The 16,467-nt window shown below is 40.4% G+C and overlaps 1 protein-coding gene across 1 annotated transcript in view; it reads right to left on the minus strand.

Moving 5' to 3' along the window:
* Positions 1-703: 703 nt before the first annotated feature.
* The window catches only part of slit3 (slit homolog 3 (Drosophila)), a 180,327-nt gene continuing 164,563 nt past the window's right edge, over positions 704-16,467 (minus strand). The window contains exons 29-36 of the mRNA XM_065266536.2: positions 15,143-15,236; positions 14,780-14,917; positions 13,065-13,308; positions 11,484-11,614; positions 3,105-3,259; positions 2,712-3,000; positions 2,411-2,616; positions 704-2,197 (exon numbers count right to left, since the gene is read on the minus strand). Coding sequence (XP_065122608.1) covers positions 1,956-2,197; positions 2,411-2,616; positions 2,712-3,000; positions 3,105-3,259; positions 11,484-11,614; positions 13,065-13,308; positions 14,780-14,917; positions 15,143-15,236 — 1,499 coding nt within the window. The 3' untranslated portion in view covers positions 704-1,955. The remainder of the gene's footprint in view (positions 2,198-2,410; positions 2,617-2,711; positions 3,001-3,104; positions 3,260-11,483; positions 11,615-13,064; positions 13,309-14,779; positions 14,918-15,142; positions 15,237-16,467) is intronic.

Raw genomic sequence — 16,467 nt, forward strand, 5'->3', positions numbered from 1 at the left:
TTAAATTCTTTAAGGTAAATAGTAATTTTGATATTATAAAGACAGCATTTCCAAATAATTGGCTATGGATTTTTAAAATTTTTGTCTTTGTTCTCCTAGTCCCGAGACCCCAGTTTGAAAACCCCTGCTGTAGGAGACGTCCAGTCGCTTTAAAAAAACAACAACATCAATTTCAATAGATTATGTCAAGACACTGTGGGGTGATTTCTCAGATAGGCCTTAGTTTAATTAGGAAATATAACTAGTTTTAACAAACATTCCTTCCTTAAAACATTACTTGTGTGCATTTTGAAGCAAAACAAAGGCCACTGATGTATTTTAAGATATATCAGTTAAGTTGTTTTTAGTTTGGACAGCTTACATTTATTTTAGTCTAGGACTAATTCCTGTCTGAGAAACTGCCCCCATGATTTTATTGTGAAGTCAATGTGTGTCTGGGGAAGGGGTTAACACATTAACTGATGTTATTATTCATGTTCATTTTATGTTAAGCAATAGGCTATTTAATCGAAAATATCTAATATTTCTCAATTCATAGGCTGAATTATTGTGTTTAACCATCTTACAAACAAAACAATGATCATAAACTCTGAAACCTTTGGACATTATTACAACATACAGTAGATGCTATTTAATGCTTATAACTTTTCTGTATTCTCATATAACCTTGTACAAATTGAAAAGTCACACTTGAAAATAAAAATAAAATCCAATCCTGTATTTTATTACAAGTTTAATTCAACATTCACTGTAAGTTAATCAGAATTCTCTAATTCATATTTAACAAAACATTATTACAAAACACATTGTATCATAACCATCAGTCTTTTAATTAGAGGTACTAACAAAAAGCTTCTGCACAAGATCAATAACATTGTACGCTGGGGATTCCTACAAAAAGCTTGGACCTTATTTATCAGTATGTGGTGAAAGTAGGTGAGAGAACGAGGCTGAATATTTATTAACACTGCTTTACTTTTCCTTTGGAAAACCAATAGACCTCTATTTCTCTCTCTCTCTCTTTAACTAAGACATTTGTTAAGTGTTACATAAAAAAAGGACATGAAAAACAGAAGCAACACATCAACAAAAATGGGTATATATATATGAAACAATACAGTAGTTATGGGTGTAATATATTTGCATGTAATATTTTAGTAAAGGACGGTTATGACGGAATACTACGTCAATATGAAGTGCTTTGCACCACAGAAGCAATCACCTGTATCACCTGCAAATGCTGTAACAATTTCAAAACTGTACAAGGTAAAACAGGTAGAGATCAGATGAACTATCATAGTCACTACAATAGCTTTACTGCCTGGCCACAGCATGTTATAAGTTCACATTTAACTTTCCATGCAGTCATGCAAAAGATTCCTCTGAAGTCTCCTCTCTCTGACGTGCAAAAGCAATGAACAACAACATAAAACACCCAAAATGATCCATAGAGCACAAAAATGACAGCCCATCCCAGTGGAAGCTCAGCTCGGGTCAAATCCCTGAATTCTGCAGGTGAGCTATCTGAGGTCCATTAGGAAGCAGTTCATTTGTTGCCAACAGAGCACAGGAAGTTGGCTCACCACTTCCTGTGTTTAAGAGTCTAAGGGCAAATTTCAGCCTTGACGCCCACCAGCTCCTCCATCAAAATGTCCTTCCACACTTCACAATAGACATGCAATACACAGAGCGAATTAATTCATAGGTTAGGTTGTACATTTATATAGATTTATACATATTTATATCATTCATATATTTTCAGGAATGTTAATCTTTTTTGTTCGATGATACAAAATTATTTTTCATATGACACACATATCATAAAAACAGTCTCTTCTTTAAAAAACATTACTTAATAAAAATAAGTTCTATTTGTGTTTCCTTTATTTTACAATATATTTTCTTTTCCGCTCCATCTTCTCATAGTTTGGGATGAGGTGGGTGGGGGGGGTTTATTACAATGGACACTTTGTGCAGCCGCACTCCATGGTGGTCTCTATTTCTTCATGTATGGTAGATCCATCCGAGCACTTGAAGTTGACCTTCCGCCTCCTGCTCTTGGTCGGGGCGCAGCAGAGGCCTGAGTGACAGGCCTGAGGACACTCCACCCGTTGGAATTTACTTGTGGAGGTGCAGCTTTTATGACCCATGTGACGCTTGAGGAACTCGCGAACCATCTCTCCTTGGCACGTGAGCTCTGTGTGGAGGAGGGCACAGAGAACAGATCATCAGAGAAAGCACCAACATTTGGAAGATTTATTATAGTCAACTATTTATTTATATCTTTTATTTATTTATTATAAAAATTTGCCACGCAGCAGAAAAATAAAACCTTTTGAAAGATTGTACTCAATAAAACCAAGCAGATTATTAAGTCAATGTAGCTTTTAAAGATGCACAAAAATCGTACCCGTTTCACAGGTTGGCCCTGTATATCCAGGCTGGCATTGGCACCCTGGATCTCCGTTCTCTGTTAATCTGCACTCTCCGTGCACACAGTGCTGCCCCCTGCAGGCAGCAGGCTCATCTCGCCGTTCGCAGTATTGACCCGAGTATCCTTCTCCACATGAACAACTGTATGAGGAGCCCTTTGGTACACACACACCATGCACACACCTGCGTAGAAAGAGCAAGCATTACTTCCCACTAAATGTACAGGTATAAGAGCTTTTGTTAATTATTCAAAAACATAGTGTTAAATATTTATGTACCTGCTATTCTGGCAGGGGCTCTGGGAGTTTATTTGTTCACACAGCGGGCCGCTCTGGCCCGCGGGACACTCGCACGTGATGCCCACTTCTCCTCTCTGTCTGCAGGTCCCGTGGGCACAAACACTGCAGGAGTGACAGCCCGGTAAGATGCCCTCTACCCCTGCAAGTCCACTACCTAAATCTTGCAGTTCTCCGTTGAGCCGTACATTATGAATGCAACCGTTGAAGGACTGGAACGGTCGATCTGGACCTGGTCGCAAACCCGCTGTGCCAATTATAGAGGGCACACCTGAATAACAAACAGTAGGCACATATACAAGATAAAGATGAAGTAAAACCAATTATACTAAAATACAAATTGTTTCGTCGATACAAAAGTAAAATCTTTCTTACCCCCTATATAGAGTTGTGTGCTTTGGTCCACAGAAGGAGGACGGGGCAGTTTGCCAAGACTTTTCGGTGCCCCCTTGTCCACCACTAAACTCAGGGTCTGATTCTGTATCAGCACCTCCACCATGTGAAATAGTCCGTCATTTACTGACTCCACACTGAGACAAAACAAAAAAGGGACAATACAGGGTCAACTACAGTTCCCACACCTTAGTTAACTTCACATTCAAGGACCCTTTCAAGGACTTTCCAGGTCCAATACCCTCAAATTCAAGGGCTAAATGTGGGACACATTTCATGTGAGAGCAAGGTTACATAGTGTTACCTTTTAAGATACATTCTTACGCCTCCAGGAGTAAGTGCGTCTTAATGTGTTTATCAAATTCAACCAATGGTGAATTTTTTATAAAAAAGACAGGGTGACCAGCCAGGAAGTATATCGCTATCTGAAATATTGTCAAAGATGGCATTACAGGGACGCAGGAAGTATGGCAAGGGAGACGCAGCGTCTCGTTCCCTTCTCAGGAAACAACAGTTACATTTGAACCCAAGACGATTTCATGTGTCAAACACAACTATGCAAAAAAGCATTTTGGTATGAATCAACATTCGCATACAGAAGATATAAGCATTTAAAGCGAACAGTTTAGCATGTGTGCTTAAAAGTCTAGAATTTTATGATATTATCCTACACTACACATGGAATAAAATTGATTTTTTTTTTTAAGAAAACTTCTTGCATAAAATAAATTCAAGCACTTTCAATGACCTGTATCTATGTATGTATATTTTCAAAAACTTTCCAGGGCATTGCATCCCCCCCAAATTCAAAAACTTTCAAGGATTTCAAGGACCTGTGGGAACCCTGCAAGACTCACAAAGCACAATGCCACAGTGATCATCAATGAAGGGTTTCTCAAAACATTGCTACTGTAGTTGGTATAAACACTTCTGGATAGCAGATTTAATCACTTAACCATTAGGCACTGACAGTAATATGAGCTAGGAGACTGTGACAAGAAAAATATTGGAAGATGGGGTCCAAATTGACATTTGGTAAAGTTTCCAATGAGAACCTTGAGTCTAAAAGGGCAGTATAGTTGGTTAATGACTGTTTTAACTGATTGTGACCACTGTGATAAATGAACTTTATGCTTTAAACCTAAACAAAAAGACAGAAATAGGCCTTACAAAATATCTTCCCAACATTTAATAATGACATGGTTTCTACATTAGCCCCGGTCAGGTGTATTTTCAGTTGAGTTTGGCACTGATATGGCTAAATCTTTTGTTGTGGGAAAAGGAGAGCTTGCGTTGGCTATGATTTCGGTCTTTCTTTGACTTCGTACGCTCGAATCACATCCTGCTGAGTTTGGCACCGTGACCGCATGAACTCCTGAGAGCGATTCTGTTTCACACGCTCATTTTTAAACCATCGAAGAATGCCGTTTGTTCACGCTCTTCGTGAAACATCTCATGCACTACTGCTGCTTTTTTGCCTATTTTCTAGTTTCATGCGATGGATTATGTCGTTTGGCCCCAGTTTTGCTTTCTTTCGGGATTGCGCTTTGTTTAAAGGTGAGCCTGCAGTCTTAAGGGTTACGAACTTATCGGTATCCTCCGAACAACCTCCAGATCATGTGAAAGCAGTCGGGGTCAGGCTGTTGAAACTCCCGTTTTGTATTGTAGTAGTTATTGCTGGATTGAACACAAGTTGTTACAGACAGCTAGAGACAGTGGTTTGGCAACGAATGACCGAAACCAATAGAAACCGAGAGGGGGGTGAGAGAAATGATATTGTGGTAAGAAGGGTATATCTTAATCTCAGCCTCAGCACAAAACAAGGTTTTCCTCTTTTTCTGGCTTATGGAGTAGAAAAAATACAAGAGAAAAACAAATCTGAAAAACAGATCAAGTAATCCCTTTGTATTTTCATGAAAAGAGACCAGAATCAGAGACGAAACACTTTGAAATGTATTTTAAAAATACATTCGCAATTATAAAATAGTTATCAGGCTGTTCAAACCCAGGGAAAACACACACAGTACTAATAAAAATGCATATCTTGTAATGCACTGCAAGTCGCTTTGGATTTAGCGTTCTTCGACCAAATGCATAAATGTAAATGTAAAAACTGCATATCCAAGCATAACAAACAGACAAACATTAAAACAAACTAATTTATGCTTTGTGCTGGCTTGCTTCTGTATTTTCCATTGCTGGAATACCGATGGCGGTGCGGAGAGAAATCAGTGTCTCCTGATATGGAGGGGGGGGGGGGGGTGTATGGTTCACTGAGGTCCTGACTGAACAAAGACCCAACACAGGCACATGTGTGGTTTGCATTACAGGCCCATAATTCAATTCCTCTTTCAAAACAAGCTTTTGCAACAAACACTACAGTGTGCTGCTGGCTAGACCCCCCAAACCACCCGAAATGTCTACATCACCACCATGGACGACCGGCTTTATTATCATATAATGACATTTTCATCCACTGTCTCTAGTTTTGACAGCCGTCTCTCATTAAGTCAGTCTGAGGGCCCGCATGCTGGCTGAAAAGGAAACGGTTTATTTTGCAGAGAATGTGGCGGAAACATAATGGAAGAAAGAGGAAAACTCTATTACTGTATGTGAATGAAAACAGACTTAATCAGAATATAAATCTTACCACAGGAAGAGCAAAGATCATTGAAATTGACGAAAATAAGCTTGACTGAGTGCAGTGCAGGCTCAGGTCCACTAAGGGGCAGCAGAGATCAGTTTCTCCTTAACGTTTGCAATCGGCCTTAAGTTCATGATTTGACGGACAGAAAATATCCCGAGGCTGTAATATTTTTAGAATGGGGGGGTGAGAAGGTGGAGTGTTTTTGATGTACGCCTAACCTGCATATTAGCTTCAAGCGCCCCATTATGGAGCTCAATAAAAACAAACAGAAAACCGTGGACGATTTCAACAACCTCATGTCACCTCTTTCGTACGAGGGGAAGTCAATTTCCTGTCAGCTGAAAATAAACTACTCTGCGTATGTGTCGTATATAATGCGGTTTTGCTCGAGGAAAAACAAAGTTAGGAACTATTACCGGTTCCTTCATGTTGGAAAGATATCTAGATCAGCAAACCTGTAGACATATTAAGTTTTCCACATTTAATTATGCGGCACTATCATTTGCTTACACTGACTAACTGATATTGAATGGAAAATGTTACGGGACGCTGCTGTAAAGTCAATTATGCCTGTTTGGGACGTTAGTTACAAGGTTATTTAGCATCTGAGATATCATGGAGTATGGCCAAATAGCTCTAATAAGTCACAGAAGTACTCAAAGTAACAGCTAACATTGAATCCTCTGTAGGTGGCAAAGGGAAGTAGTATTACACTTGAGATGAGGATATTGATTTGTGCTAATTCTGTAGTATATCTCACAGGAAGGGGTTAAAAACATTAAATCTCAGATTTGATTTCTGCTGTCATTATTGCAATCACAGTGGAGCTTAAAACACAATGACCAGGAGAAATATCTGCTTTAAAAACTGATTTTTGTAAAGTTTTGTGGCTTGATTTCATGTCTGCCCATATGGCAAAAAAATCAATTTCTCTGGCCAAAAATATATTTAAAATATATGCTAAATACATTTTGTGGAAAGTAATGTTCAACTGAGTATATTTTTGAATTTAGAAATATATTAAGTTTTAAATTTTTTATATCAGTACAGTATTTCAAAATGTATTTCAAGGGCAAACAAATACATTTCTAATTATACATCCCACATGTAAATGTATTCTTTGCCAAAATATATTTTATGCTAAATACAAGTTAATTTTATATATGTTTTAAGCTGAAAATATATTTCATTTTAACCTTGAATTGTTATGTTTACAGGTTCGTAACATAAACAAAGTTTTTCTTATATGTCCAGTGCGGCATATATGAAGAGCAAAATATATTTTGAATGCTTTAAAATGTATTTTTAAAAAATATATTTCAAAATAAACAAAAATGGGTTTTTAAAGCTAACACCTATATGGCAAAAAAGGTATATTTTTAAATATATTTTAATAAAAATGGCCAAAAATATATTTGCTGAAATCACAGATATATTTGTTGGCCATTTTTTTTTATATATATATTTAAAAATATACCTTTTTTCCATATGGGTGTTAGGTTTAAAGACTCACTGAAGTGCCTATAAATTTCATTGAATTTTAGTTTTGTTTTATTTGATGTGTGGGATGTATCAAGTGGTTACCTTTACTTTTTAAATAACCAATAGTGTTTAGTTTCCCTCAATTCCTGGAAACAAATGAGATGATGAAGTGCAGAATGATGTCCAATCATACATACCGCGCCATATTTAAAGAATGATCATGTGACTTTTACGCACATCAGGTGACCTGTAAATTGTACCCATTGCAGTTTTGCGATATATTCCTTGTACGAAGTGCCTGAAAAGCCACCTAACCCGAGCATATAAACTTTTTGCGATATATGAGAGTTTATGCGAAATCGGCATGTTTCCATTGGGCGCATTTTCAATTTGCGCAATTTGAAGGGTGATGGAAACACAGTGATTCTTTGCGGAAGTCTACCGAAAGTTTGGGGCACAAATCAGTTTGTTTATGTTGTTAAAACTGTCTATATCAAGTAACTACAAAAATGATGTTATATATTACAGACAAATAGCTTTTTATAAGGCTGCACGAGCCCATTATCATGTCCCGCCTCAACTTCTTGTTTTAACAGGAAGTGCATCAACACTGCAAATAAAACAGTTTAGCTTTAAGCTCTAGCACTACAGCATCACCCGAGTCATATCCTAAAATATCCACCTGGTCTGCATTAAACTAAATCTTCTATTTTTACTCCATTAGCTTCATGCGCACTGTAACTGAGTGCTAACCTAGGTTGAGGGAACAAAAACAGACCCTAAAAACAAATCCTGCCCCCTCCTTCTTCACCCTACTGCTGCACAGCGTTAAAACCCAGTTAACATGCCAAACATTAGCCGCTTTTGGAAGGCTGTGGTTAGGCGTGGTGCAGGATGCCGAGCCGTGGGACGGATGAGGGGGGACAGCAATTCTGAAGTTCCCGTTCAATTTCCTGTGATGTTTCCACAAACCACTGTTTCTGCTGAGGAATTGCCCACATCACCGCTTAAACTAATACTCAGATTAGCGTGACATTTAGTAAAGGGCAACGCATTAACACGCTGCATGGGCCCAGGCATTCATCTCATGGTAATGAGGCATTACTGCTAGTTAAGAGCCTCCTCTGCCCTCCTCCCCAGTGAATATTTCCCTCTTACCATACCCGCACCTTCCGCGGAGACAGGATCGCATTGCAAAGATAAGAGTCCTTCACTCTTCGTCGGATCTTAGCCACTCTCCGTCTCTCCGGGGTCTGATCTGTCTCATTTCACACCAATGGTCCTCCTTCCCTTTCTCTCAAGTGTTTCTCCTCTCTTATCACGCCGTCCTTCATCACCGCTTCCATTTCCTCCATCGCATTTCCTTGTTTTCCCTGTTAGAGATCCCTTCTCTTGCTGAGAATCAACAGGGACGAGATGTAAGTAGATCTGAGGGCGACCTGTAGATGGTGTGGGAATCTTACAAGTTTTCTCTCTGATCTTTGCCCCACAGAGCCTTTTAATGACCCAGTTCCACATTTGAAGTCTAGCACCCGCAGAGAGCCACTGAACCAGACTCGGCTCAGGAATGCTCCAACCACAGCCTCGAAACTTCCATGGTGGGAAAACCCAAGCAAGGGAGCTGCCCAGACGCCGTACCCACGTCCAAGCTTTGCGGCGTGGGTTGGGTTACAAACTGAGCAGCAGGATCCAGAGAGGCTCTGTCAGCTCTGGTTCCACATTGTTAGCGTTAACTATGACATGAAGACCTTAGAAGCAAGTTCTCCTGTGTTGTGCAGTGCCACAGCCAAAATCAGCTAAATGAATAAGCGAGGACCTCAAGCTCCTAAACACAAGGTCTCAAGATAACTAGAAGATATGCATGGATCAAAGCCAAACTGGGGATGCCATGATGCATCTTTGCTTAAGTTGGAGTAACTCTGCATTGTGGAACAACTCTGAAGTTGTGGTTGAGCATGAATTGTGCTTTGGTGCTCATAGTACTTAAGGAAGTGCAAATCTGGACTGTGGATCAGCTTTGTGGGAATACTCCGTACTTAAAAAAGTATAAGGAAATCAGAGTCATCAATCTATGCATAGACTTGATTCTAGATACTGCATCCGCAGTCTTCCAAGACAAGTACCCTGCTTGAATTGTTATTTTCCATGCTGAGACTCCCTCAAAGAAATCGATTCGTCCCTCGCTGCAGGCAGCCGGGAAAAGTGGCCCTTTGCTACGGGAACGAGAGGTGCTGGATCAATATAAAATCATCAAGCAGGCAGGCAAGACCCGAGCACCCAGCTCGCCGCTGTTTACCTCCACTGCCTGCAAATACAACTGCCAATCACATGGCTGAAAAGATGCAGTCAGCGACCCTGCACCCCACACACCCCCTTTCTTACCAAATATGTATGTATAGATGGAGATCTCTATCTGGAAATCCTTTGAAACTGTAGGTTATCATTAGTTTTGTGTGTAGACTGGCTTTAAAAGCCTGAATCTGAGCTCTTGAAACCCATTACAGAGCAGCCCATGCTAGCTTAATGACATCCGCAGTGACCCACCAGGCCGGAGTCAGGCACCATCTGCTCTAGACTCAACAAGTCTGTTGTCTGCTGAAAGGGCTAAGAGCTCTGTGTTTATGGGGGCTTCAATGAGACATAGAAATCATGGCGGCCACACCGCAGAAGTGTTCGCATGGGAACCGGGTGAGAATCCCGCCCGAGGCAGATTTGAGCATGTAAACCCGCGGCTCCTGTATGGTTTTATGATGTGTCATGAGCTTACAGGGATTTAACCTGACAGAGAACCAGGAGCAAACTTACCCGCTAACACGCCCTTTTTCACCCTGACCTATTCTGGGTAAGAGTAGGGGGTCTTCTTTGAAAATGCACTTATTTTTATGGAACATTTTAAAATAACGTTTTGAAATAAGTGTGGTTTCTGTGTATATTTTGGTGCAGCCAAAATTGCTGTATAGATGTGCTCACTGTGGAGAACAGAGGTGCGATTGTTTGTCTGTGGCTCTGTTCCAAAACCTAGTGTGCTGCCTCTTTGCCTACTTTATAGGCAGCTGCCTTCAAAGCATCCGAACTTAAATGGGATGTCACAATAAGTACAATATGTTCAGTAGCAACCTATGGTAACAGAGCATGAACATGTTTATATGCTTACAAAAGACACTTTAACAGCCATAAAAACGTGCCACACGCAATGCATTATGAGATTGCCTTGCCAATATAACCTCAGTCACACAGCACTTTGGTCCCAGAAAATGTCTGTAAAATTGGCAGAGAGGCTTTTGTGTGAATGCAAACGTGTCCCGTAAATGCTCTGGGATAGCTCCTGTAAAGAGGACCTAGTAACATTGCTCTAACATACACGTAAAGCATTCTGTGTGAAAAAGACGCAGAAACAATGCGGTAAGGGGCGTGCCATAGTGAGAACGCATGTGTCATCACAACCAGAAGTTATGGTTCAGCTCTTTGACTAAGGGATTTAAATGCACATAAACATTCACGTTGATCTACTGTCGAAAACAGGGAGCTTGTCACTATCCGCACTGAATCTAAGATCATACACCAACATGACAGAACAGTGCCTTATGCACTCCTTATGATTTTGTCATAAACTAAAATGCACGCCGGATAGATGGATAATTAGCAAACAAAATACGTCATATGTCTTTACGGGATCTTTACGGTATGTGTGTGAATGCACGCACAGATTCCAGAAAATCCCGGATGCATTTTTCGTAAGCTCTTGGCAAAAACGGCTTATGTCACCCTGTGCAATAGGAGCACATCTGTGTAAGTAGGATTTTCCCCCATCTAGTGGTGAAATTGTATTTTGCATTCAAACAAATAGTGCTCTCTAGCGCCTCGCTTTCCAAATGCATGTTGCAACTACGGTAGTCGTCATGTACTAACTGATGTCCTTGTCCGTTTCAGCTGGTTCACGTGTTCTGAATGAAAACGCGGTTCGGTAGGCTAGTGCTTTTTGTCCCTCTCTGCTATTATAGTTTATCAGTATGGCAGAACGACATGGAAGCCTCCTTGGCTAACCCGTTCAATGTAAGTAAAGATAAGAAATTCAAAGCTTACAAAAAAGTCAGCAAAAGTCGGCAAAGGTAATTTGATACCAATGAGGACATATTTATGAATAAAGACATTGATTTTGACTAATAAAATACTTAAAAAACTACACATTGTCCCGTTAAAATGCTGTGCGCTTGTATGTGCTGTATCCTCACCTGTACACGGTAGTAGGAGGATACTTTGCGATGTCGTAGATCAACCGGATGTGTCCCTGGTACAGCTCCAGGGCAAGTGGGTCATGATCCTCTTTATACAACAAAACACCATTGTCCTTCTCGGTAGCTACCTATAAAAACATATAAGGAGAGATGATTAGAATAAAAAAAAAAAAAGAACAGTTAAGGAGAACGTCGAGAGAAGTTGGAAGATGGAGGGGCTACAAAACAAACAGTGCACGATAAGTACTCCCATATACACAGCACGACACGCACACTGAGTGAGAGAAAGGCCGCAGGCCTGGCCATTAACTCTCGGTTTAGTCAAGGGTATCAAATGGAACGTCTGTAAGCAGACATATGACAGAAAACAGCTCACATTTATAGAAAAGCACTATGATGGGATGACGAGAAGGAAAAAGGAGCAGTTGATGGGTTATGGGGTGTGGAAGCACCTCTACACATCAGTTGAGATAAAGTGGACTGCTTACTTTCATAGCCTGGAGGCATACGAGCAGTTAATGTATATTTGGTTTCTGTCGGTGGATGTTTCACAGGAGGGTTAAGTCATTAGCACAGTTTTGAGCATGATGTTTAGCACACTTTTACTGTTAACTCTGGAAATAAAAAAGAAAGCAAATTTGATTGCTTTCTATATTTACTATTCCCTTAGCGTGTGCTTTGTGTCCTGCTTTTGAAAGCTTGTTAACACTGAAGCGACTAAGTGACAAAACAATGTAAAATGTTTGGATGAACATATTACATTTCTGTGCCAATACCGATATCTGATAGGATAGATACCGTTAGTTTTGCTTTTTACTCCTTGTTTCAAATCATTGTTGTGGATTCCTAAAAGTGGAGAGCGTGCAAACTGCAATTCTGATGTCATTGTCACCCAACTCAAAATAATCACACAAGATGAGCTCAACATGCCTTTTTTAGGATATAATCTGCCCTGATCATCGGCTGTTTTGTAGAGTGATATATTGGTGCATCACTACATATTTATATTTTAAGTCGGCATTTTTTGCAACAAAGGAATGCATGAACATGCTTGAATGTGACTATCCGTCCAAGTGCCTGTAGACACATTTGCCTATAAACAGCAATGTCCCACAATGACACCAGATACTTAAAGATACTCATTGCACAGCTACGGAGCTCTTTTTAATTTCTCTGACTTTAATTAACATTAGTGCGCCCTCCTGACAGTGGGAAGATGGGCTCATTTTTATCAGATCTAGCTGTGACGCAGACCAGCCGATTGCGACGGATAACAGCCCGGCTCGACCTCGATTACCATAATATATGTCCTCGGGAGAGGCATAATTCATGCCAGTGGACAAGAGGTGACATTCTCATAATGTCAATGAGACCGGAGCTGGCTTAAACCAGCACTGCGGATGAAAAATCCCCCCAACAGATGCTAGGAGGGGCAGATTGCTTTTCATGACTGCAGAGAATGTGAATTTGGCTGAGGTCTGTCTCTAGTTTGTGATATGGTAATACTATATCAGTCAGTCTAAAGAAACTGATCTGGGATCCATTGTTAACAGTTACAGGAAGTATTTAGAAGCGTACCTGGAGGGATATATGCATGGGTGGTCGGATCCTGGCGGTGGGGAGTTCCACGTAAGCATCTTTGCCGAGGAAGTGCACTGTTATCATTTTTTGGCACTTGTTTCCAAAGAAGCCAGGCAGACAGCGGCATACAGGCTCCCCCTCGATAACCAGACACTGGGCTCCGTTTTGGCAGTCTGAATGGTCACATGGACTCGTCTTCTGAAGTAATATCATTGGTGGTGGGTGCTCACAGAACAGGCCACTGTAAGAGGGGGTTAAACAAGATAAATAAGATAAAGTCACTCACTCACCATCCATCCATCCATCCATATATCATCTATCCATCCATCTATCATCCATCTATTCATCTATCTATCATCTATTTATCTACCCATCCATTTATCCAATCTATCTAATCTATCTCATCCATCCATCCATCCATCCAACCATCTATCCATCCATCCATCCATCCATCCATCCATCCATCTAGTATGCCTGATTATGCCTTTATTAGTAGCTGTGGTGGGTTGAGGGACACACACTATCAATCTGTCCAGTCTGTCCATCCATCCATCCATCCATCTATATATCTATTCATCTATCAATCCATCTATCAATCCATCCATCAATCCATCAATCCATCCATCAATCCATCCATCCATCCATCCATCCATCCATCTAGTATGCCTGATTATGCCTTAATAAGTGGCTGTGGTGGGTTGAGGGACACACACTATCAATCTGTCCAGTCTGTCCATCCATCCATCCATCTATCCATCCATCCATCCATCCATCCATCCATCCATTCATCTATCGATCTAGTATGCCTGATTAATGGTGGGATCATGACACCATTAGGTCCTTTATTAGTAGCTGTGGTGGGTTGAGGGGCACACACCAATCCATCCATCCATCCATCCATCCATGCATCCATCCATCCATCCATCCATCCATCCATCCATCCATCCATCTATCTATTCGTCTATCTATCTAGTATCCCTGATTAATGGTGGGATCATGACACTATCAGGTCTTTTATTAGTGGCTGTGGTGGGTTGAGGGACTTACACTATCAATCTGTCCAGTCTGTCCATCCATCAATCCATCCATTCATCTATCTACAGTATCTATCTATTCATCTATCAATTTATCCATCCATCCGTCTATCTATCAATCTAGTATGCCTAATTAATGGTGGGATCATGAAACCATCAGTTCTATTATAAGTAACTGTGGTGGGTTGAGGGACACACACTATTAATTTGTACAGTCCGTCCATCCATCCATCCATCCATCCATCCATCCATCCATCCATCCATCCATCTATCAATCTAGTATGCTTGATTATGCCTTTATTAGTAGCTGTGGTGGGTTGAGGAACTCACTCACATTGTTATAATCAGCCATATTGAAATTCATCCGCTGTGCATCTCAGATTTAATGGTACATTGCCATATAACAAACACCAACTGTGGCTTAGAAGATTACTGCGTGTAGATATGTTTGTACCAGGTATTCAGGTTATCTAAAAAAGTATCCATTTGAGCAAGCATATATTCTTCTCTCTGTGTAAGACAGAGGTAAATAAAGATAAATATCTGTGTGTGTGCACATGTGGCTTAGTAGCTTTATTTTGAGGGGAGAAATTTGATAATGTGGAAACCCTCTTTTTGAAGTCATCCTCAAAAGGTTTTATAAAAATACCAATCATTAGACACCAAGGTAATTCTTACCTGAATCCCTCTTTACAGACACATGTATAACCATTGATAGCATCAACACACTCCGCCCCATGCTGGCATTTGTTTTCCATGCAGTCGTTGTAATCCTGCTCACATTGCTGGCCAACATAACCTGGCAAACATTCACACCTGACAAAAACACCAGAATGAAGAAATGAAAACTCACTCTCAATACAGTTTAGATGCTTTAAATGTCTAACAGAAGGTAATTACTGGTACTGTTACTGTCAAAGCTTTGACTGTATGTAACCTGACCCTCCTCTGGTATCATGGAGGTCATGCTTGTCTTTCTTGTGATGTTTTTTAAAGGGCTCTAAAGGTTTATCCCATTCCCAGCTGAGCTCCCACACTCACCTGTAGCCTTTACTGAGAGTAACACACTTGGAGTCGTGTTGGCAGAGGTCAAACCCAGGAAGGCAGGGGTCAACCACCTCCTCACAAAGATCGCCTGAGACGCACAAAAAGAGAAAGGAACGCACACTGTTAAACAGTTGCCCTCTTCCAGCGGTCAGATGTTTATCACATGCTGAAACACTCAGACCCTCGACTGTACGAGGGCGAAGCTCACAGTTGCGTAGCTAAAGGAACTCTTTGATTAAACAAACAGCATGTGTGTCACGACCGCCCTTGAGATCTACAGGATTTTTCGCATCATTCACCATCTGCCAGTGTTTAAAATGTGTGGGGCTTTTTCTCCACCAGCTTCAACTGAAACAGATCTCTTTGTGTCATGGCAAAGCCCTTCTAGAACGGTCAAGTCAGTGGGATCCACGTAAAGGCACTAAATCACTGCAAACCAGAACCTTCAATAGGATCCCTGTTCCTGTCCACCTGCTGTAGGAGGACATCCGGCCTGCCTGCAAAGGGTCATACAGGGTCCGAATACACTTCATCTGCCCCCCCCAACCCCCATAAAAATCCCATCGCCCGTTAACCCAAACTCATTGAGCAGAACACTTTCGGTCCAAGGCCTCTGTGCACACTTGTTGGGGTGTTGCTAGATGCATGGCACAACAACAGCTATGAAACAGATGTACCCTCTCTCTGCTCCGGCCCTTGAGACTGGGTTCAAGAACTCTAATGCCAGAATCATTTCCTCTCTTGGCCCTTTCTTGCAACAACTGAATATTTGTGTTCCCAAGGGTATTGGTGCAGTTGGGTGTCTAATTTAGATAGCTGATTCACCTATCTGGTTTGTCCGCGTTGTTCCTAACATTTACACTTCATCCGAAATTGCCTACTTTCATAAAGTATCCTGTAAGAGAAGTCACCCTACAAAGATGAAGGAGAGGCGTCGCCATATTAACAAATGTCGGTGATGCGGCTCTATTCAATTGTAAATACATATGGAAAACAGTTGCCCTTCCCAGATGGCAAAAAAAAAAAAAATTTTCCTGGCCAAAAATATATTTTAAATATATGCTTAATACATTGTGTAGAAAATAATGCTCAACTGAATATATTTTTTACATTTGAAAATATATTTAGTTTTAACCTTTATATATCAATATATATTAAAATGTATTTCGAGGGGAAGCAAATACACAAATTTTACATTCCATATGGCAATTTTTTTTGCCTGAATCTATTTCAAATATATGCTAAATACAAATTTATTTTATAAAGTATATTTTTGAAGATGAAAATATATTTAATTTTAACTTTTTTAAAACTGTTAT

The sequence above is a fragment of the Paramisgurnus dabryanus genome, chromosome 16 (genome assembly GCF_030506205.2).
Source record: "Paramisgurnus dabryanus chromosome 16, PD_genome_1.1, whole genome shotgun sequence".
NCBI lineage: Eukaryota > Metazoa > Chordata > Actinopteri > Cypriniformes > Cobitidae > Paramisgurnus > Paramisgurnus dabryanus.